Source organism: Chelonia mydas, chromosome 5 (assembly GCF_015237465.2).
Source record: "Chelonia mydas isolate rCheMyd1 chromosome 5, rCheMyd1.pri.v2, whole genome shotgun sequence".
In the NCBI taxonomy this organism is placed as follows: domain Eukaryota; kingdom Metazoa; phylum Chordata; order Testudines; family Cheloniidae; genus Chelonia; species Chelonia mydas.
The window spans coordinates 28,041,954-28,064,775 of NC_051245.2; the positions used below are offsets into that span (position 1 = coordinate 28,041,954).

Genomic DNA, 22,822 nt, shown 5'->3' on the forward strand with positions numbered 1-22,822 from the left:
ATCCTTATTACCTACGATATATTTTCCCATTTTCACTGTGAACACTGCCAGAGAAAGCACAGATGTCCAAAGTCTATGTTTTTCTAGGTTGCAATTTTTGGCTACTTCAAATCAGAGATCATGTAGCTGTCTCAGACCCTATGGTTCCTCTCTACCACTTTTGCCCCCCAAGTTGGCTTGGGAACAGCTACTTGGGATAGTATTATTGCCTCCCATGGAAAACCAATGGATTGGCAAAAGCTACAAACCAAGTCCATATTGTAGATGCAGAGAAAGTGTTGTCTTCTCTTTGACGAGACTATCAGAGGCATTGAAGTGACCATCTAACCATGCAAAGTCTGAGGTATGGACTGCCTACCCTCCCGCCCCATCAATACTGGAAACATGGCTAGTTAGCCCAAGTGCAGTGCTACCATTAGCCTCCTGATAGTTTAGCTCTAGCCCCAGCTTCACCTCAGCTCCACTTCCCCCAGAATCTGGCCAAACACTCCCTTAATACTGTGTGCTAGAATGTGAATGCTAAAATGTGACTGTTACTGGCTTTGTGGTTGGGGAAATATGCCTTAACAAGAAAAATTTTCTTTCACACCAAAACCTGATGAATATACCAATATTTACAGAACATACAAAAATAAAAAACTACAAGCTGAATAATGTAAAGAAAAGCTCAATGCCAATTTTTTCACTGAAACAAATATAAAATGTTTGCTGTGTTGTTGTACTTGTGTTGGTCCCAGAGTACGAGAGAGACAAGTGAGTTAATATATTTTATTGGACCAACTTCTGCTGATCTAATAAAAAATATTACCTCACTTGCCTTGTCTCACAAATATAAAACAAACAGTAACTTTTAAAAGTTTAATTGCGTCTTTATTTTGCATTTGTGTACTTAATAGAAAAGCAAGTGTCCACTTATGATTTTAATATTAATGGCAGAGTTATATTATTCCAACACTGTGCTCAAAACAGTATTTTACTGACTGCAAAATAATCTGCATACTGTGTCCTTCTTAGCAAAAAAGAATATTATAACAGTGTGATAAAACGTAATGCCTTAATCCTACACAGAACTATAAAAATCAGTTTTGAGTTATGATTTGGCAGCAACATGGTCTGAAACACCACAGATTTGACTGCTTTGCGCCTGAACCACTAACTCAGAAGTTAATGTCACACACTATGTTGGCATTCCCATTGATGATCATATCTTTGTATTTCTAATTAGCTAAATTTGGCAAATGACACAGGAATCCATCTAAAGTCCAGAAACGGTTTATGTCAGAATTTATAATAGAAACTTCCAATGTAATACAAGAGTTGGCTAGATCTATGAGCAATATATATGGATAATAATACTGGGTATATCCGGCATATATGCATTCTAGCAGAAATACAATACTTTGCTCTTTGTTGATCTGCAAACCCCATATTTACAAAAGAGACATGATACTTGTTAATTTGCAAACTTCTATAACAGTGTCACTTAGCAAAATTCTGCTTTATACTACTTTCTTATTTTTATTTGTTTTACAAAAAACAGAACCCGTTTTATTTTTCTCATGAAAAGCTATTGTACTGATGAAGATCCTAAAGTGTAGGGAAAATGACTGTTCAATTTGTCTTTGGCAGTACAGTGAAACCAACCTTTAATGACCCACTTATAATGACTAAAGTGCAGTGAAAGATCTGAATGTCCCCTGCTGGGCTGTTTGCCTTTGGGGTGGGGAGGGGTGAAGCGATCATCCCAGAGAATTGGAGGGGGAGGGTAGTTGGGTTGTGTTGCACATTCACCCTAAAACTGCAGCCCCTCCTTTTAAATGGCCAACCCAACGGGCTTTGCTTGGTATGGGAAAGGAGGGAGCTGCTGTTTGAAACCATTACCACATGTTATGAAGGTTGAAGAAGCCAAAACCCTTTGCCTTACCATGGCTGCCTGCAAGCCGAATTCTGTTGCCCAGCTGAGCATGTGTGATGTCTCACACCAAACCAGCAGGCACTGAATATAAGAGGCAAAACGCGACCTTGTACCAAAAGCACATGTGCTATCTAATGTGAATCGCTTGATTCAGTGGGAAATAGTCTTCCCTTTGTTCTCTAAAATGTATCTTTTTAAAAAATACTCTCCCTTTTTTTCCTCCCGCAGCTGCAAATGTTTCTACACTCCCCCTATCATCTCCATCCCAGAGGCCAGCGCGATTACAAGGCGAAAAAAACGCACTTGCGATGACATGTTCTCAGAGCTCATGCAGTCCTCCTGCGCTGAAAGAGCTCAGCAAAATCCGTGGAGGTAAAAAATGGCAGAGTCCAGGAAAGCGTTAAATGAATGCGGTTGAGAGGAGGGAGGAGCGCGACGAGAAGAGGCAGGATGCAATGCTGAGGCTAACTGGGGAGCAAACTGACATGCTCAGGCGTCTGGTGGAGCTGCAGGAAAGGCAGCAGGAGCACAGACCGCCACTGCAGCCCCTGTATAACCGCCTGCCTTCCTCCCCAAGTTCCATATCCTACACACCGAGACGCCCAAGAACTCCGGTGGGGGAGGCTACGGGCACCCAGCCTCTCCACCCCAGAGGATTGCCCAAGCAACAGAAGGCTGGCATTCAATAAGTTTTGAACTGTAGTGTGGCCTTGTCCTTCCTTCTTCCCCTCATCCACCACCCTACCCGGTGCTTCCCTCCTCACCCACCCATCCCGGGCTACCTTGTGAGTTTTCCCCCTATTTGTGTGATGAATTAATAAAGAATGCATGACTTGGAAACAATAATGACTTTATTGCCTCTGAAAGCAGAGATCAAAGGGGGGAGGTCGGTTGGCTTACAGGGAAGTACAGTCAACCAAGGGGGCGGGTTTTCATCACGGAGAAACGAACAGAACTGTCATACCATAGCCTGGTCAATCATGAAACTGGTTTTCAAAGCTTCTGTCATAAATATAAAGGGAAGGATAACCACCTTTCTGTATACAGTGCTATAAAATCCCTCCAGAGGCAAAATCCTTTCACCTGTAAAGGGTTAAGAAGCTAAGGTAACCTCGCTGGCACCTGACCCAAAATGACCAATGAGGGGGACAAGATTCTTTCAAATCTGGAGGCGGGGGAAAAAGGCTTTTGTTCGTCTGTCTGTGTGATACCTTTGCCGGGAACAGATCAAGGATGCAAGCCTTCCAACTCCTGTAAAGTTAGTAAGTAATCTAGCTAGAAAATGCATTAGATTTCCTTTTGTTTTTTGGCTTGTAAAATTCACTGTGCTGGAGAGAATGTGTATTCCTGTTTTGTGTCTTTTTGTAATTTAAGATTTTGCCTAGAGGGATTCTCTATGTTTTGAATCTGATTACCCTTTAAAGTATTTACCATCCTGATTTTACAGAAGTGATTCTTTTACCTTTTCTTTAAATAACATTCTTCTTTTAAAAACCTGATTGATTTTTTATTGTTCTTAAGATCCAAGGGTTTGGGTCTGTGTTCACCTGTACCAATTGGTGACGATATTATTATCAAGCCTTCCCCAGGAAAGGGGGTGTAGGGCTTGGGGGGATATTCTGGGGGAAGATGTCTCCAAGTGGTCTCTTTCCCTATTCTGTGTTTAAATCGCTTGGTGGTGGCAGCATACTGTTCAAGGACAAGGCAAAGTTTGTACCTTGGGGAAGTTTTTAACCTAATCTGGTAAGAATACGTTTAGGGGGTCTTTCATGCAGGTCCCCACATCTGTACCCTAAAGTTCAAAGTGGGGAAGGAACCTTGACAGCTTCTCTGATGCGCAGGGTACCCAGCTGTGCTCTTCTAATCACCCTGGTGTCTGGTTGTGTGTAATTGGCCGCCAAGCGATTTGCCTCAACCTCCCACCCCACCATAAACATCTCCCCTTTACTCTCACAGAGACTGTGGAGCACACAGCAAGCAGCAGTTACAATGGGAATGCTGGTTTCGCTGAGGTCTAACCTAATCAGTAAACTGCGCCAGCGAGCTTTTAAACATCCAAATGCACATTCTATCACCATTCTGCACTTGCTCAGCCTGTAGTTGAACAGCTCCTTACTACTGTCCAGGGTGCCTGTGTATGGCTTCATGAGCCATGGCATTAAGGGGTAGGCTGGGTCCCTAAGGATAACTATAGGCATTTCAACATCCCTAATGGTAATTTTCTGGTCTGGGAAGTAAGTTCCTTCCTGCAGCTGTTCAAACAGACGAGAGTTCCTGAAGATGTGAGCGTCATGCACCTTTCCCGGCCATCTCAAGTTGATGTCAGTGAAAAGTCCCTTGTGATCCACCAGTGCTTGCAGCACCATTGAAAAGTACCCCTTGCGGTTTATGTACTGGCTGCCAAGGTGGTCCAGTCCCAAGATAGGGATATGTGTTCCGTCTATCGCCCCACCACAGTTAGGGAACCCCACTGCAGCAAAGCCATCCACTATGACCTGCACATTTCCTAGAGTCACTACCCTTAATAGCAGCAGCTCAGTGACTGCATTGGCTACTTGAATCACAGCAGCCCCCACAGTAGATTTGCCCACTCCAAATTGATTCCCGACTGACCAGTAGCTGTCTGGTGTTGCAACCTTCCAGAGGGCTATTGCCACTCGCTTGTGAACTGTGAGGGCTGCTCACATCTTGGTATTCTTGCGCTTCAGGGCAGGGGAAAGCAAGTCACAAAATTCCATGAAAGTGCCCTTATGCATGCAAAAGTTTCGCAGCCACTGGGAATCATCCCAGACCTGCAACACTATGCAGTCCCACCCGTAGGTGCATGTTTCCCGGGCCCAGAATCGGCATTCCACGGCAGGAACCTGCCCCATTACCACCATGATGTCCAAATTCCCAGGGCCCATGATTTGAGAGAAGTCTGTGTCCATGTCCTCATCACTATTGTTATCACGCTGTCGTCGCCACCTCGCCTGCTTTTACAAGTTCTGTACACACTTCAGGATAATGCGCGAGGTGTTTACAATGCTCACAACAGCAGCGGTGAGCTGAGCGGGCTCTATGCTTGCTGTGGTATGGCGTCTGCAGGAGAGAAGGAGAGCAGAGTTGCAGCGGAAGTGGTGGATGACGACGGATGCCGCCGAGAATAGATATTTATACAGAACGACGAGAGGACCTGCGAGGTGGATTCATGGCACCAGGACACCACAGTTGCAGTGGAAGCAGAGGATGATGACAAAATGGAGAAATTTGCTATTGAGACTGAGCTCATTTACAAGAGCAGGAGAGCAGAGTTGCAGTGGAAGCAGTGGATGATGATGGTTAGCAGTCGTACTGCACCATCTGCTGACAGCAGCACCCAGGACACAACAGCGGCGGTGATGGTCAGCTGAGCTGAGCAGGCTCCATGCTTGCTGTGGTATGGCGTCTGCACAGAAAAAAGGCGTGAAAAGATTGTCTGCCGTTGCTTTCACGGAGGGAGGGGCGACTGACTACATGTACCAAAACCACCCGCAACAATGTTTTTGCCCCATCAGGCATTGGGAGCTTAACCCAGAATTCCAATGGGCAGCGGAGACTGCGGTAACTGTGGGATAGCTACCCACAGTGCACTGCTCCATAAGTTGATGCTAGCCTCAGTAGTGAGGACGCACTCTGCAGACTTAATGCGCTTAGTGGGGACATATGCAATCAACTGTATAAAATCAATTTCTAAAAATCGACTTCCATAAAATCGACCTCATTTCATAGTGTAGACATACTCTGAGAGTACTAGGACATGACAGGAGTGGAGGAAGTTTAGAAAGGCTTGGGAAGTGGGGATGTGAATAGCATGCCCACCAGGATTGTGGAGTGGTTGTACCACCACTAGAGGAACTCAGTGCATGGGAGGGAAGGACCAGCAGCTTGGTGAGAGAGTCTACCTGTGGATCATAGACTGTTCGGAGCCCATGTTGGAGGCCGTGCATATGGAGACGGGCATGTGGTGTAACAGCAGTGCAAGACGCCATATGTCCTAGAAGGGAGAGGCACTGGCAGGCACATGTGCGTGGATGATGTTGGAGTGTGGCAAGGAGAGCAACAAGGGTGGTGCAGCAGTCCCTGGGAACAAAGGCTCTGGCTGCCATGGAGTCCAAACGTGCTCCTATAAAGTTGGATCATATTAAAGAAGTTCTGTATTAAAATCACAAATGAGTTTGATTCCCCATAGTTTAAATTCCAGGGTATTACTAATTAAGAGGTCTCTTGGTTTTTGGTACTGTTTCTCTCCCTCTACGTGTGAAATTTGCAAGCTGCTAATTGTGTTAGTACATTCTAAGACAGAGTCTGTTCTCAAAGCAATTCTTTGTAACAACAACTACTCACACAGAGACAGATTCAAAGCAATACTCTGTAACAACAGAAACAGCACCCAGAGACTCCCCGCCCTTTTGTTGTAGTCATCTCGCTTTGTTAACAATTGTGATTAAAATAGAGATAGAGGATGTATGTGGATAGATGCTTGGTGTGGATAATAACTGAATGATCAGGGAGGTGCCAGCCTAAGAATCCAGTGTCCATCGGCTAAAGAAGGTGTCAAGTGGAAATAACCAGAGGACCCCCGGAGGGCAGTCTGGAATCCACCCAACAGTCTCAAGAATGGGAGAACCAAAGAACAAGATAACATCTGGCAGCACGGAGCCATCAGGAATGTGCTATCTGCTGATTGATTCAGCAACAGCATGATGAAGCAATTCCCATAGACTGGCATAGGAAGAAATTCCTATAAAAATGGGCTCTAGGAAGTGAGAACTTTGGGGTCTGATTCTGCAAACCAACTTCCAGGAGCATCAGATGAGCAGCTGACATGTCCTCCTCATGTCCAGGCCACCTGGCCAGTGGCTTGGCATGAGCAAGTCTAAGGCTGGTAACTATGATAACGACCTTGCAGAACCTGTGTGTGTGTGTGTATGAATGAATGTGTGAATAAATATAAAATTGAATGGAATGCTATAGCTACAACTAACTGCTTACTATGATTCTTTTTGTATTCACAATAAATGTGGCATTTTGCCTTTTCCCCTTTAATAAGATCCTGCTGATTTTTATTTTATTGGTATAACAATAAAGGTAAGCATGTGCGTAGGAACAGGGACGGATTTTTCTTCATTGATGCATACTCCTAGTCTCTGAAGGCCGGTGTGCAGGGAGTACATGGGTAGTCAGGAGGCGGGAGTGGGAGGATGCCACCAGAAGCCAGTCATCTAAGTAAGGAAATAGGGCATCCCAGTCGGCACATATAGGCTGCTACAACTGCAAAGACCTTGGTAAATATAAGGGGGGGTGGGGGGGGACGACAGTGGTGATTCCAAAGGGGAGAACACAAAATTGATAATGGGCATTCCCACGACAAAGGAATTTGCGATAAGCAGGGTATATGTCTACATGAAAGTATGCGTCTTTCATATTCACAGCTGCGAACCAGGCTCTATGGGGGAGGGAGGGGATAGTAAGGAGGGTGACCATCTGGAAACTAAAGTTGGGAATGAATTTCTTCAAGGCACGGATGTGGCATATACCATTCCCTTTTTTCAGACTGAGGAAATAGGGGGAATAGAAGAAACGGTGGCAATGTGGCACAGGTTCTATGGAGCCCTTACAGAGGAGGGTGGTGGCTTCATTCTGGAGAACATGGAGTTGGGAGAGGTCTGGGGGGTGTCCCCCGGCAGGTGGCACTGAGGGAAGGAAAGGAATTTCATCAGGTATCCCTAATGGATGATGTCCAGCACCTAGTGATTGGAGGTGATGGAACTCCAAGTGTGGGCAAAGAGTGCCTGACGATCCCTGAATACAACGGGGTGTGTGTCCAGAAGGGTTATGGACAGTTCGCGGGTCTTGATACAAGAGTCAAAACAATTGTTTGGGTCATCGGTGGGAAGTTGAAGTGGCAGAGGCAGCTGAGGGAGAGTGCCAGGGCTGTTGAGAGTGAGGTTGATGCTGAGGAGTTTCAAAGGTCATCGGGGGTATGGCTGATAGGCGGTGCGAGGACAGAAGGGTGGAGATGTTGTCAGCAGGTGGGAGCTGGAGTATATATACCCAGGGAGCAAAGGGTGGCACGGGACTCCTTAAGGGAGTGAAAAGATTTGTCCATTTTGTCGCTAAACAATTTATTGTTGTCAAAGGGAAGGTCTTTCAGCATCACCTGAACCTCCTTTGGAAGACCACTAGACTGGAGCCACGAGTCGTGACGGAGGACAACCCTGGACACTAAGGAGTGAGAGGCAGTGTCTACAGCATCCACTGCTGCCTGGAGTGCAACTTGGGCCACCAATTTGTCTTCATCTAGCATGCGTTGGAAGTCCTGCTGTCGGTCAGGAGGGAGAGAGTCCTGGAAGTCCACCAGATGGGAATAGAACAGAAAATCATATTTGTCCAAAATGGCTTGGTAACTGGCAATACAAAATTGCAACCCCACCGATGAATAAACTTTTCTACTCAGCAAGTCTAGTTTCTTGGCACTGTGATCTGGTGGTGTTGATTTGAAGTGCTGCTGACGGCCACGTGCACTGGCAGCATTGATTACCAGGGAATTTGGCAGAGGGTGGGTGATCAGAAAATCAGTGTCCTTGGGGGGGATAAAATAGCAGTGTTCCACTTACTTTGGTGTAGGGGCACAAGAGGCTGGTGTGTGCCATAGAATTTCACTGGTGATTCAGTGCGCCACACTTTAGATGTGCATGAGTTTGTATGTAAAACATCCTCATCTTGTGATATCAAGACAATAGAAAATAGACACTGTACATATGTAGTATACAGCTTTCAAATGTTATCAAATTTTTTCAAATACAGTAAAGGCACTAGTCCTCACTGACGCTTCTATTTATAAAAAAAAATTTAAAACTTTGAGTGATCCAGCCACAAAACAAACAAAAAAAGAAAACAGTTCATATTAATTTCTCATAAATGGCCAAAGAAATGTCAGCCTAAATATTACACCTTTAATCATTCTCTTTTTAACAGGACTCTGAATTCCCTGTAAATGTAATATTCTTGGATCATCACACAGCTGCTCAACTCCATGTATTACAAAAGATCAAATAAAATAAAGCAAATATCTTTTTATTTCAGAATCCATTATTAATCATTTTACTGATGGCCTTTTGCCTTCATTACATGTGTTTTCATTAACAGTTCTGCTTGGTTGTGCTTTCAAATTAACACAGCAGGAAAACTGTGTACACAGATATGAATGTCACATACATTTAATCATCACAAACACTGGGGTCTCACCCATATTGCTCTTTATTATAAGATAGCTGGTTTGAATGATATTTAGATAGATATTATTAATTATAACCACCCTTTTATTTGCAGTTCCAGTTCATTAGTCTATGCGTTGATGTGAGCTTTTCCTGGGAAACTGTTTTTTTATCTTTATAATTCTGTGACACAATGATCAGAACTCCTGCACTTTGCTACACTAGCCTTAACCATCCACTTGTTTACTTCTGTCATAAACATCTCCATGCTTTCTTATATACTGACTGCTATGCATGGCATGACTTCCCTGAACTAGTCCAGAAGACCATCACCGACTCCTCCCTCACAAGATCTACTTCTGCTGAAACACTAACAAGGAAAGGTAAGTTGAGGAGCAGTTGGGTATAACTGTTGTGTACCTATTCATTTATCAGTTAAAAAAAAATAATACACACACATATATGTACAGTATGTACAAGGACAATGTAATTGCCCAGTAAAAGTGTATTTTTTAAAAATAGGGTATTTTAGTGTACACTTTTGCAAAAAGAGGATCTGCTAAAGGGTCCAACCTATATTTATTCATTTATTTTGTTAAAGAATTTTAAACCATTTTTAAAAAATTTCAACAACATTAACTTGCAGCTCAATGCGATTCCAGATCTCTGTATATTTTATTTTACACAACGTATGAACCAGCAGGGCTGGAACCAGAGACTATGGGGGTTTTGGGTGACTGATGCCACCACATCAGTACAGGAGGCTTAGATTGGGCTCCTACAGGAGGACCCTGTAGGTCTGGGCTTGGTAGAAAGTACCACGCAGCAGGACCAGAGTGGCAGCGCTTCACAGCCCATTGATTGGCTGGTGCCAATACTTAAACCAGGAAGCATGGAAGGGAGCTGTCTGAGGAACACCACAGACTACCTGCCTGTTTCTGCTTGCAACAGACCCTAGACCAGGGGTCGGCAACCTTTCAGAAGTGGTGTGCCAAGTCTTCATTTATTCACTCTAATTGAAGGTTTCGCGTGCCAGTAATACATTTTAACGTTTTTAGAAGGTCTCTTTCTGTAAGTCTATAATATATAACAAAACTATTGTTGTATGTAAAGTAAATAAGGTTTTAAAAATGTTTAAGAAGCTTCATTTAAAATTAAATTAAAATGCAGAGCCCCCCAGACCGGTGGCCAGGACCTGGGCAGTGTGAGTGCCACTGACAATCAGCTCGCGTGCTGCCTCTGGCACGAGTGCCATAGGTTGCCTACCCCTGCCCTAGACTCTAGCTTCCGATACTGGTTTGTCCTTGACTTCGCTATTTAATTGTTGTCTGTAACCTGGTGCCCAACCCAGATCTCCTGGTAACCTGACCCTGCCTGCCTCCTGACACCTGACTCTCAGTTTGCCCTCTGACCTTCCTTGGACTTTGGCCTACCAGTGACCTCACCTTACCTACTTCCTAATGCCAGATTTTCCATCTTCCCACTGGCCTGTCTTGAACTCTGACCTCCTTGTACCTGATCTGGCTGGACTCCCAACTCCTGCTCCAACCACTAGGTCTGACCACCAATGTCCCAGTCATGACACCTAAGCATCCATCACACTTATCTCTGGGCACATGTACCTACATTTCTTAAACACAATGTAAAATTAACTTATCAGTGCCAAACTAGGTATAATAGAGGGCTATAATATTTGATCCCCAAAATTAAGTATTCTAATGGAGTAGACAACTCAACCTTGCTTTCATTTAGATTTGCTAAATTCATAAACTTCTCCTTGAAGAAAACAGTAAGGTCTTGTTTAGATGAGTGTTTTAGACACTGATGTAGCTGCAACACTACAAACCCCTATTACAGACAAGCTGCGCCAATGCAGACCATGATTTGAACAGGTACATGGATTTCAAACCATGGTAAACTGCACTGAATCTAGCTAGGCAATAGGCACCTGCACTTGTGTAGTTAGATATGTGTAACAACACTATTGGTTAAATCCCTCATGTGAATAAGGTGAATGGCTTTGATCTGGCCGGGTCTTTCACAAACCCAACAATAACGTTATACGGGAAATGTTTGTTAAGATTACTGGAAATAAAAGGAACAATAATCTTTTGTCTTGTTTACATTCGAGCTTTATAAGGAAATTAAATTACTTTGGCATTCTGGTACTTTTACTCTATCACACGTGGTTCTGAATTCATGATCTGCATGTTCCACTCTTTGATAAGGCTGTTTTCTTACCAGTCCTATTTCTCCTAATCCAAGCTGGGCACGTCCCAAAGTCTGCCATGCCTCCCAAGAATGTGGATTTCTCTGGATGGCCATTTCTGCTGCATGCACTGCTGGGAACATCTCATGTAGAGCCATCAAGACCTGTGAAAAAGTAGTAGGTGTAGGTTAGTCAGTGATACCCCAAAATCTCAAGCAGTTAACAGAAAATCATAAATAGCTAGCGTGCAACAGCCAGAGCCCTCTGCTACTGATTGTGCATATACATATTGGCTCTGGGGGATTTCCCAGTTGCACTGAGAGGAGCACAAACTGCCTTCTCTCTTTGCCAACTTGTAGCAGGAGGGAACACATCAGTAGCAGCACCTATGCTCCTCTAAGCACAGAGGCCTCTATTCTGGTTAGCTCCTATGCATATCTATGAAATGGGCCACAAACTTGCCCAATATACAGATCAGTGGTAGATATGACAACCAGCAACAACAGAGCACTGTGTGTTTCACCTACACAATACTAACTTTCATCACAACACTCAGAATCTGACATCCTAGAAATGGGTTACTTTTCTTAGCTTTCATTCTTGTTCTATCATCTTTAAACAATTTCAGCTTCCTTACTTTCCCTACAAAAGGGATTGTTTTTTAGTTGTCTTGTAAAAACTAGACAGAATTGAATTATTGGATAGCCATTACTACTACTACTAATACTTAGTTCTTACAGAGCACTTTTCATTCATGGATTTCAAAGAGCTTTACAACAGCAAGTTAAATATTCCCATTTCACAGAGGGGGAAACGGAGGCACAGACAGGTCAAGGGACTTGCTCAATAGCACAGTAATTTTTGAAATGCTAATCAGTGGCAGCACTAGGAGCAGAATGGAAGTCTCCAGCCCTATCTACTACTAAGCCATGGTGGTTCCATTAATTGTGTTTAAGCTAGTAACATAGTTACTTTAATACATTAGAAGGTGAAAACATTAAAGGTCAAATTCTGACACGAACTCAAAGTATTTTTCAAAAAAGTATTTTTTATCAGAAGGCTAAAATATATCAAATACAAATATAGCAAACATGAGTAACCTACGTCTGGAAATGAACCTTACAGATCACATAATAACATATATAATTTCCATTGTAATTAACAATGATAGTTATATTTGAAAGCTCTGGGCTTTGCTACTGCAAAGCACTATGCCTAGGAATGAAAATTCACCAATCGAAAAAAGCTGCATATGGTTTAAAATGCAGAGACCCTCCTATTCAGCAGCACAATCCACTTATTTTCAAGCCCTCTGTGGAATTGGCACCTGCTACCAAGACAACCTCACTTCAGATCACTATCTCGGACACTCTCTACTATGATAATTGACACCAGTCTAATGACAATTACATTCCACTGAAATGACGGAAATGTCACAACTGATAATCATGTACAGGAAACTGTTTTCTCAGTGATTGGCTCACAACTATGAAAATTACTACCAGAGTAGATTAGAATGACAGACTGTGTCTTCATATCAAAATGTAAAACCCAGTTCTTGCTCCTAGATGTCCCACAATAAATTAAACCAGTACCACCACATGTTGACTTGGCTGTGGATTGAAGGGAAAAAAGATGCAAAGATATTTTGAATGTTTAGTTTTATAACTTATAAAGTGTTCTGATAGCACTATGATGAGCACAGTACAAGCACTAGACAGATAAGAAAGCTAATAATTCTGTATAAGAGAAACAAAACAAACAGCATTCCAATGAACACTTTAAATCAAAGTTGTTGGTGTTTTTTAGTGTAACTACCCTATGGTACAATTTAGAAATCTGGGTTCAGTTCAATTCCACTTGATAATCTTAGAACAGAGTTTAATGGGTGGCTGGAATTCTTTTGAGAAATGCATGATTTAATGCCTTTTTTCCATTTCTTTTTCGTATCAGTTGTCAGCAGACCTGATTTTTGAGGAAAGCCTGAAAAATATTCCACTACTTTTCCAAAGTCTTCAGATTATTTATAATTTTGTGTGCACTAGTCTTCTTCCTCCCGTTTACAACAGATTTGTAAATAGAACCATCCAATAATTATTAGTTGGCCTGTGTTCAGACTTCCAGTTTAAAAAGTGATCTTGTTTTGTTACCTGCCCAAACTACAGCATTAACAAATTTGTCTTAATATTCATCTCTTGATATGTCTGTTGCTACAAGAGTACAGTACAAATCTGAGGAAACATTGGCCAGGGCACTTTTAGGAGCCTAATATGGCATTCAATGCCTCCTGCCAATATTTTTCCATGTAAAGTAACTCCAAAACATATATCTGAGTGTTTTCTCATGCAGCTGATATTATTGGCAGTTTGGAGATGTCCTTTCCTAAAAGTAAACTCAGAGATATAATACATATGTATTCATTACTTTTTCAAATAATCATTCATCAGAAACATCATTTTTTCTACTTTTTTGTTTACTGAGCTATACATTTTCTAATATGGGGAAAAATCTTCCATTCTAATCTCCCCTGCAATGAGCATGTGCATAAAGTTAAGCATGTGCTTAAGTGCTTTGCTGAATCAGGGCCCTACCCATTAAGTTTCTTTAGTGCAGCACCTGACCTTACTGCGCTTCATGTGCTTATAGTTAGGCATCTGCTTAAGTACCTTGCTGAACTGGGGTGTGTATATTTTGTGCAGCAAACCAATGTTCTTTCAAAGTCCTTTAAGAAGTCCTTGAAGAGAGTTTTAATTAAACTTGGAATGTATAATAAATGCTATTAAAATCAACGCTTCAATTTGGAGAGAGGTTTTCAAAAAAACATACCCAATTTCCACATGCAAAACAGGTACAAATTTACACAAACATGTGTATTTTTTGGCACAATTTATATATATATATATATATATAGGGTATCTCATATATATATATTTAATTGCTCTGAGTGGGAGCAGAGAATGCATACAAAAGAACAAAATGCTTATCGAACTGCTTAAGTCCCAGATAATTTTTAAACAAGGAGACTCACAATACAGATGACTCTCCTTCTTCCTGTCTTCAGATAGAATTATCAGCACCAAACTGACTCACTTGAGCATTTTGGCTTGATTTGGATTAATCTACCTGTGACTTTCCTGCTTTAACAAATAACATTTTAATAGTGGCCACTGCAGGGACTAGCTAAGAGGAATTAATGTAAACAGAATGAAATATTGACCATATTATTACTTAGAAATTGAGGTAGCAGAATCTGATTTTACTAGTTCAGTAAATACACTGTAACAATGAATAAAAACAAAATATGTACAATGAAGCTTTTGTTCTGCTCAGATTAGCATCATACTATCAAGACAGAATCTACCATATTTCTAAATCCATTTTCAAGATTACATGCCCAGAAAAAGCTGTAGCATGTATATACATTTGAATGGTGCACCAAACGCTCTAAACCTAGTGACTGAGTTTTATTTGAATGTAAGAGGAGCTGTTCAAAACCTACTTTCAAGGGCAGTTCTATCCTGAAAAATGAATCTGTAAAAATACTACTGCAAGGTGCTGTATTTATTGCATTTCACTAATTTTCACATCAGATTATCCCAGTTTGCAAGTGAAAATATTTTACTTCTAATTGCCAGTCCCTCAAACATACCCTAAAATAGATTTCTTTCCATGTCATGGCATCTCCTTTTGGATGACTCATGACCAATTTAAATATAACATGGCTAAAAGTAAATCCATACCCACATTCCCAAACCCTCGTACTTCCTCCTTTCTCTAGTAGTGACATAACCACCACCACGGTACTATCTTTGAATCTTCCCTCTGTCTTGCCCCACCCAAATCCAGCCCATACTCACATCTTGCCACCTCTCCTTACAAACACCTCTAAGATCGAGGCCTTTTCATCCTGCCCAAGCCTGTCTTGATTACAGCAATCCCCTCTACTTCCATGACACCCAATCAGTCCAGCCAGTCAATTCAAAATGTCACTCCCCCTGAATCCTTCCATGCCCCTCCCTACTGATCTGCTCTTGAGTTGCTCTTGCCTCCTTTGCTCCATCATATCAGCGTTGACCGTTCATTTGTCTGCTTCTCTCACACGCATGTCCCTGCTCTCTTCCAACCCTTACACATGGAATGCCTTACTGAATTGGTCTGTAAGACAATCGTTTTTCTCATTCATATCGCTCTTCAAGACCAACTTCTATTGCAATTCTTACAGGAATTTGCCTATTGGTAATAGCTAGGCACATAGCCGGAGATGGACTGCTGATACTTATTTTAAAAAAAGTCTCTCAAGCTATAAATACAGGCCACTGAAGTTGATGAAAGACTTCCACAGACTTCAATGGGCCCTGAACCAGACCCATAGGTGGTCTATCAAAATACTACTTATTATTACTATTACCCTTCCCCTCTTTCCTTTTACACTCACTTTTTGTGTCTTTCCTAAGGGCTTGTCTACACTTGGAAATTTACCATGACTGCTATTCAGGAATAATTATTCTGAAATAGTCATTTCAGTATAAACCCACCTGTGGATACTCACTCCAGAATAAGACAGCCTTTTTCCAAGTTAGTTTATTCACTTCCAAGGTGGATTACTTTAGACTAGGGAGTCTCAAACTCAATTTACCTTAGGGTCAGGGCCAGGGCCAGGGCCAGTCTTCAAATCCTCCCAGCGGGCCAATAATGTCACTGAAGATGGTGTTCAGAAAACATTTATATTGTATTTTTTTATTTTGAATTTCTTAGAAATAATAAAACTGTCATAAAACTTCATACAATTCTTCACCTGCCAGAGAGTTTTTAGAGTTTGCCAGACACCTGGCAATGCTTCAGTTCTGTCAGTTTGTTGACGTTTGGCCTCAGTGACTGAGCAGTTGAAATCTTCAGGATTGCAGCAAGGTGGGAGAAGGGATAGCTCAGTGGTTTCAGCATTGGCCTGCTAAACCCAGGGTTATAAGTTCAATCCTTGAGGGGGGCCGTTTAGGGATCTGGTGCAAAAATTGGGGATTGATCCTGCTTTGAGCAGGGGGTTGGACTAGCTGACCTCCTGAGGTCCCTTCCAACCCTGATATTCTGTGATTCTGTGCATCAGATAGCTGTGTTCAGTATTTTGACTTGTTTATATTCATTGTGGAAAAAAATGACGGGGCCTCCATGGATGATTCTGCCTGGCAACTAATGATGCTGCCTCCATGGCTGACTCTTCCCAACTAATGACACTACCTCCATGGCTGACTTTGCATGGCCACTAGTGACGATATCTCTGTCCCTCTCCCTCAGCCAATGGGAGCTGCGGGGGTGGCAGCGCCTGCAGCAGACATTGTCAGCAGCGTGTCTGCATGCGTCTCTCCTCCGCAGGCCACAGTGAGGAGGTTCTCAGGCCGCAGATGGCCTGCGGGCCTGGACTTTGAGACCCCTTCTTTAGACTGTAATCTCTTTTAGGCAGGGACTATGTCCTGCTGTGAGTTGTACTGTACTTAGCACAGTGGGGCCCTTAACCCTGATTGGGTCCTTTGGGTACTACCACAGCACAAATACATACATGTTTAAACAATCATTACCACCAGTTAAAAAGCGTCTGCAGATTTCACTTTATGCCATCAGTGCTACCTGTGCAACCCCTTTTTGTTCGTATTATGTCCTCACAGACATTCCATTTCCTCCAAATGGAAAAGAAATTAATCTTTCATACTTCTACCGGTCACTTGAAACTAGGGGAAACAATTATCAGGAACAAACCAGGGCTTTTAAAAAAACAACCACAAACTGGAATAAACTGGATTAAGCAGTTTTAGTATGTCTCTTTGAAATCCCAGTTTACTCTAATGAAAAACTGGTTCTGCTATACCTTCTCCTTTCAACAGGGCATTGTGGGGTGAAAAGAAGTAATTGTAAATTGTTGGACACCAAATAATTTTATTTTAAAAAATTACTAAAAGTATTTGAGAGAGACCAAGTAGGTGAGGTGATATCTTTTATGGGATCAACGTCTGTTGGTGGAAGATACAAGTTTTTGAGCTACACAAAGAACTTCTTCAGGCCTGGGGAAGAAAGCAGTGTCTCTGAGCTAAACACAAATTAAGCAGGAGTACACATGCTAGATGTGGTCACTTGAAAGGAAGTAGGCAATTGCGGGTTAGATTGCTATCTACAACAACACTGCAAATAAAAATATGTAGTCCAAAGAAACAAGAAATGGTAGGCCAGATTTCACTGTTTCTCTTACTAACAACACAGGGGTGTGGCTCCTACTATTTAGTTATAAGAACGGCCATATTGGGTCAGACCAAAGGTCCATCTAGCCCAGTATCCTATCTTCCAACAGTAGCCAAAGATAGGTGCCCCAGAGGGAATGAACAGAACATGTAATCATCAAGTGATTCATCCCTGGTCACCCATTCCCAGCTTCCGGCAAACAGAGGCTAGGGACACCATCCCTGCCCATCCTGGCTAATAGCCATTGATGGACCTATCTTCCGTGAATGTATCTATTTTTTTTTTAACTCTGTTATAGTCTTGGTTGTACATTAGTGAAAAAATACTTCCTTTTGTTTGTTTTAATTCTGCTTATTAATTTCACATGGGGACCCTTAGTTCTTGTGTTATGAGAAGGAGTAAATAACACTTCCTTATTTACTTTCTCCACATCAGTCATGATTTTATAGACTTCTATCATATCCCCTCTTGGTCATCTCTTTTCCAAGCTGAAAAGTCCCAGTCTTATTAATCTCTCCTTATATGGCAGCTGTTCCATACCCCTAATAATTTTTGTTGCCCTTTTCTGAACCTTTTCCAATTCCCATGTATCTTTTTCGAGATGAGGTGACCACATCTGCATGCAGTATTCAAGGTGTGGGCAGTTAGATATAGATGTTGTTTCACATACCTTAAGGGACATCATGATCAAGACCAAGCAAAAATAATGAAAATTATTAACCATGGCTATTTCATTAACATTAACCAAAACAAAACATTAAACAAAACAGCACAAATAATCGAACACAAATGATAAACTGGTTACTTCCATTAATCTCTTCCATATGCCTCTCTGTGGAGACCTATTAACAGAGATTACACCCTTGAGAGTGAACCGCTTCTGGGGGATGCTTTTATCTCAGTAAATTAAGACAAAAGTATATTATTTCACAAAATTATCGTGAATTCAGTTTTAGCAACTTATTAGATAATTAAAACTGTTTATGTATGGGCAAGATAATTTAAGGACCAGTGAAGCCTATCTAGTTATTAATAATAATCTGACCAGTTTATTGCTGAGCAAAATAAGAATCTTAACTAAATCCTATGAAATCAAAGAAGATATTTAAATTAGTTACTTAGAAGAAGCTGTGTTAAAACAGGCTAAATATGAATATTAAGAATCCTAAATCCAATTATATCACATTATTTCTCTATTTAACATTATTTAGCCCAGTCTCCTCTCCAGGAATACATGGCCTAACAACATGGTGATTAACGGGACAAATTGTTAGTCTTTTAAGTTACAGTATTTCAATATTCCAACAAAATCATTACAAGAGTTTTAATTCTAATCCTTTGGTGGTGTTTTAGTTAACTTCCTCTCACCAATCCACGCTGAAGTCTTGGGGAATTTTTCCTGGGTTAGTTTCTTCTTGAGTCTTCTCCATTTTTCTTATTTGTCTGTTGCAGCTTGCTTATGGAGCGCTGTACTGTGTTTGAGCAGGGTAGCGAAGGATGTGTAAAGGCTGCTCACTTCAGAGTTTTATATCCTTCTTCCTATTTTCATGAAATGATAGGAAAACACACCCTTTTCAGGTCTGTTTAGATTTAAAGCTGGTGGCTGTCACCCTTTCAATGGCTTCATGCCTTTGGGGTTGAGTTAGGTGACACTTTCAGCTTCTGAATATGCAGTCTGTTTAATGCATATGCAATATTTCATTAGTTGCCTTTGCTCTTCTTGTGGCAGGAAAGGTTCAGATAAATTTTAAAGTTAGTTTTAATTCTTTTTATTTAGTCTAGTTTATGAGATAGTCTCTTGATTTTATTAGAGTCTGACAGGAAATGAAATTCTGTTTTCAAAAATTCTGAACACTTCTGTTCTTTATACAAAAGGTTTTAGTTATTAAAAGTTCTTTTTAAATTAAATAACTTACAAACTCTTTAGCTTAAATATAATTAAAAGTTATTGACTTTGGAGATATGATTCTTGTCTTCCAGAGTTGGTTGATGGTTTGCCTGTGCACTGCCAGTAATTAGCCAATTCTCCGTGAATATAAATATTCTATACTTAAATGGCTTCTTACACTAGTCAAGCAACATCACTAGATTCCATGTTAGCATATAAAGCATTTACCATTTATAAAGCAATGACATTAGAAGCTTTGTATTTAGCCAGCATATTTGCAAGTATGCACTTTGCAAAAGGTGTTTGTCATATTAACATTTAAAAAATAAACAAAAGTTTAAACCTTCTCCAACTACACATATGTTTTTCTCTTAAATTTTTAAGAAGACAAGCAGGTTTGCTTGCAAAAAGGTGGGGGTTGGTAGAGCCCACTTTACTTAGATGTATTGATCTGATAATATACCCTACATTCCTTTTTACAATTAGGCCTCCAGTTAAAACATTGATGTTTTACGTGGTCTGTCCTTCTGAGGTTTGTTTGTCCTTGGGAGATAGAAGCAGAAACCTGAAATTTCTTGGATTACCTTTAACATAATTAGATCAATATATGTATTGTTATACTTCCAAGCATCCTATGTCATTCTTGTAGCTGTATCTTAAGGGTTAGTAAAGGTGCAAACAAGTTTGTAATGACTTAAAATATATTCAGTTATAATACTTTTATTAATATCATTTTGCATCAATATTGAGGTCTCTTCCTGTGTAGGGGTGTGCTCCCCACACTCACCCTGAAGTGGTTAACATAGGCCAGATGAGCAAATCAACCTATTAGGCTGAAATGGGGGATATTTAGGTGGAAAAGAGAGCCCTAATTAAGGGAAGCTTGCTTGTGCAGGAACAGGTGGGACCTGGTAGCAGAAAGAGGGCTACAGGGAAAAGGCCTACAGTCATTCACCCCAGAACGAGAGAAAGAGATTTAGACCCAAAAGGAAAGGTTTGTCTAGCAGACACAAAAGAAAGGGGTTTGGCTAGAAGGGTGGAGAATGCAACCATGGGATATAGGCAAGGTAGGAAGTAGTCCAGGGGAGTGGCAAGAAGGTTACTGGTTGCTCAGACCTTTGCTGTTGAAGATAAGGATCTGGACTCGAACCCAGAGTACAGGTTGGACTTGGGTTCCTCTATCATTGAGTGGGTGGCAAAATCTGGGCAGTGAACTCGCAGCCCATCCAAGTCCGTTTGTTCTAGACACTGAGGAATGGCCCAACCAGGGCCATGGAGTTAAGGACTGCCTGTGACAGTGTGGAAGACTGTGATAATACGCTGGAAGGGAAGGACTCTTGTGACTTGGCTGGAGGGATAAGCCATGAAGATGGGGTGCTGCAGCTCCTGAGGAGTAAGAGGGGGCTGCAGAGTGATAGAATGAAATAATTGGCCAAGAAACCACAAGAAGAGGGAGTCAGGCTGAAAGAGCTAATCCCTGCAGCAGCCAGGAGGAGGCTTCCCTAGCGGTGAGTAGAGGATCCCGTGACATTTCCCCACAATATTTTCATAGATCTGTATTTCTACAGACAAATGTCCATGATGCTTTACAAAGGGAGTATATGCCATTAAAAACTATCTCTAAAACCCTCAGAGGATTTTTTATGAACTTAGTCTTTAATCTCTAATAAACAGTTAAGTCCAGTTAGTTTTTTGGCAAGGATACACATCTAAGCTTCCAAATATCCCCCAGAACACTTTAATATTACCTTCTTAGGTCTCCAGTAAAGTCACATGAATATCCAAATTTCTCTGTGTTCTACCTCATCCCACAATGAATGCCAATCTACATCACACTTCTCTACCGATCCAACAGACCCTGTCAACAATGAGAACTTCCTTACTAATCACAAACTTATTTTTAAATCCTCCATGCTACCATCCTGTGCTCAAGGCAAAATCTCTGAAAAATTCCCAAGTATGATTCAAATTGCCTATACTAATTCATATACAGTTTTCTCTAAGGATTTTCTACCATAGATAGAGTTTCTTCTAGCTCTTTTCTGACATGCTTTTCCTGAAAAATTCATTTTACATGCTGGTTCCTACCTCTCTCTCAAATTTCATTTGGAAGTCAGAAGAAATCTGCCTTTCCTACTCAGTCAAGCTTTCTGATTGCAGGTTTGATTCATTTCCCATTTATAATTAAAACATTTCATTAGTACAAGTTCTTAAATCTATTAAAAAACTTAAATACAATTTTAAAGATTTAAAATTAATGTTCTATAAAATGGAGTAGAAATTCCAGTGTCTGAGGACCCTCTTGTCTAAACAAACATTTCTGTCTTGTCATTTTAAATACCTTAGAGAATTTCATGGTCTCTTTTGAAGATTTCAAGTAGGTGGCTCCTCAGAAGTACAATTCTATTGTGAAATGGACTTTGTACCATTTCATGCATTAAATTAATGAAGATTCATAGAACTAAGGTGCACTGAAGTTTAATGGTTCTAATTTAAAAGAAGTTATAATTATGGCAAATGATAGGAATTACAAAACTATGGTAAAAATTAATTAAAACATGGTAATATTCCTCAGGAGGTTGGCTTTACAATCAAATCTAAGAAGTATTATGACTTCTTACTCACATTACTTTGGAATTACTTAAGCCTTACATTCTTGTGAGTTTGACTGAAGAAAACCTCTGCTTTAAATGAGCTCCCTGTATTGTTATGATTGGATCACTTTAGTACACATGGGCACATGGCCAGTGAAATTGATCTGATTCCTTGTTCCATAAAGTCAGTTTCAAAATGCTGATGAATAAAATTCTTCGTAATTGTACTCAGTAGTTTTTAGAAGACATGCACAGTAATAGCTAATTACTGTCCCACCAGGCTTTGACCTATCTGCTACTTCTGTCATCTAGTTTTCTACAATTAACCTAAATTCTTTCGGTGCTGAACCTTTACCATTATGTTCCAGTTTTAAAAGCGATCTTTAAAAATGTCTTTGACATCTATATTTTTCTACTTTAATACGGCTTTTACAGGTCAAAATAAATACTTATAGATAAAAATTTGTATTTATTCTATTTACTTCACTAGGTGTAATGTTTAAGGTGTTACTAGACTATTATAACATTTCATTAATACACAGGTTTATAAAAAATTGAAAACCACCTATTATGAGAACATTTAGAATGTGGAACACAGAGTCAATATCATATTTATATGAATAATACCCACTAAGACTCCAAAAGGAATATAGTAATTGACAGAGTAGAGTTCATGTAGACCCGTATCCTGGCTCTGACAATGGCCAGTTCCAATGGCTGTCAGAGGAAGAATTCCACAATAGGCAGACGTGG

At 40.9% G+C, this 22,822-nt stretch overlaps 1 protein-coding gene across 2 annotated transcripts in view; it reads right to left on the reverse strand.

Annotated features, from left to right (window-relative positions):
* The window catches only part of TTC33 (tetratricopeptide repeat domain 33), a 114,565-nt gene that overhangs the window by 16,138 nt on the left and 75,605 nt on the right, over positions 1-22,822 (reverse strand). For both annotated transcript variants that reach the window (XM_007065725.4, XM_037902724.1), the window contains exon 4: positions 11,395-11,526. In XM_007065725.4, coding sequence (XP_007065787.1) covers positions 11,395-11,526 — 132 coding nt within the window. The remainder of the gene's footprint in view (positions 1-11,394; positions 11,527-22,822) is intronic.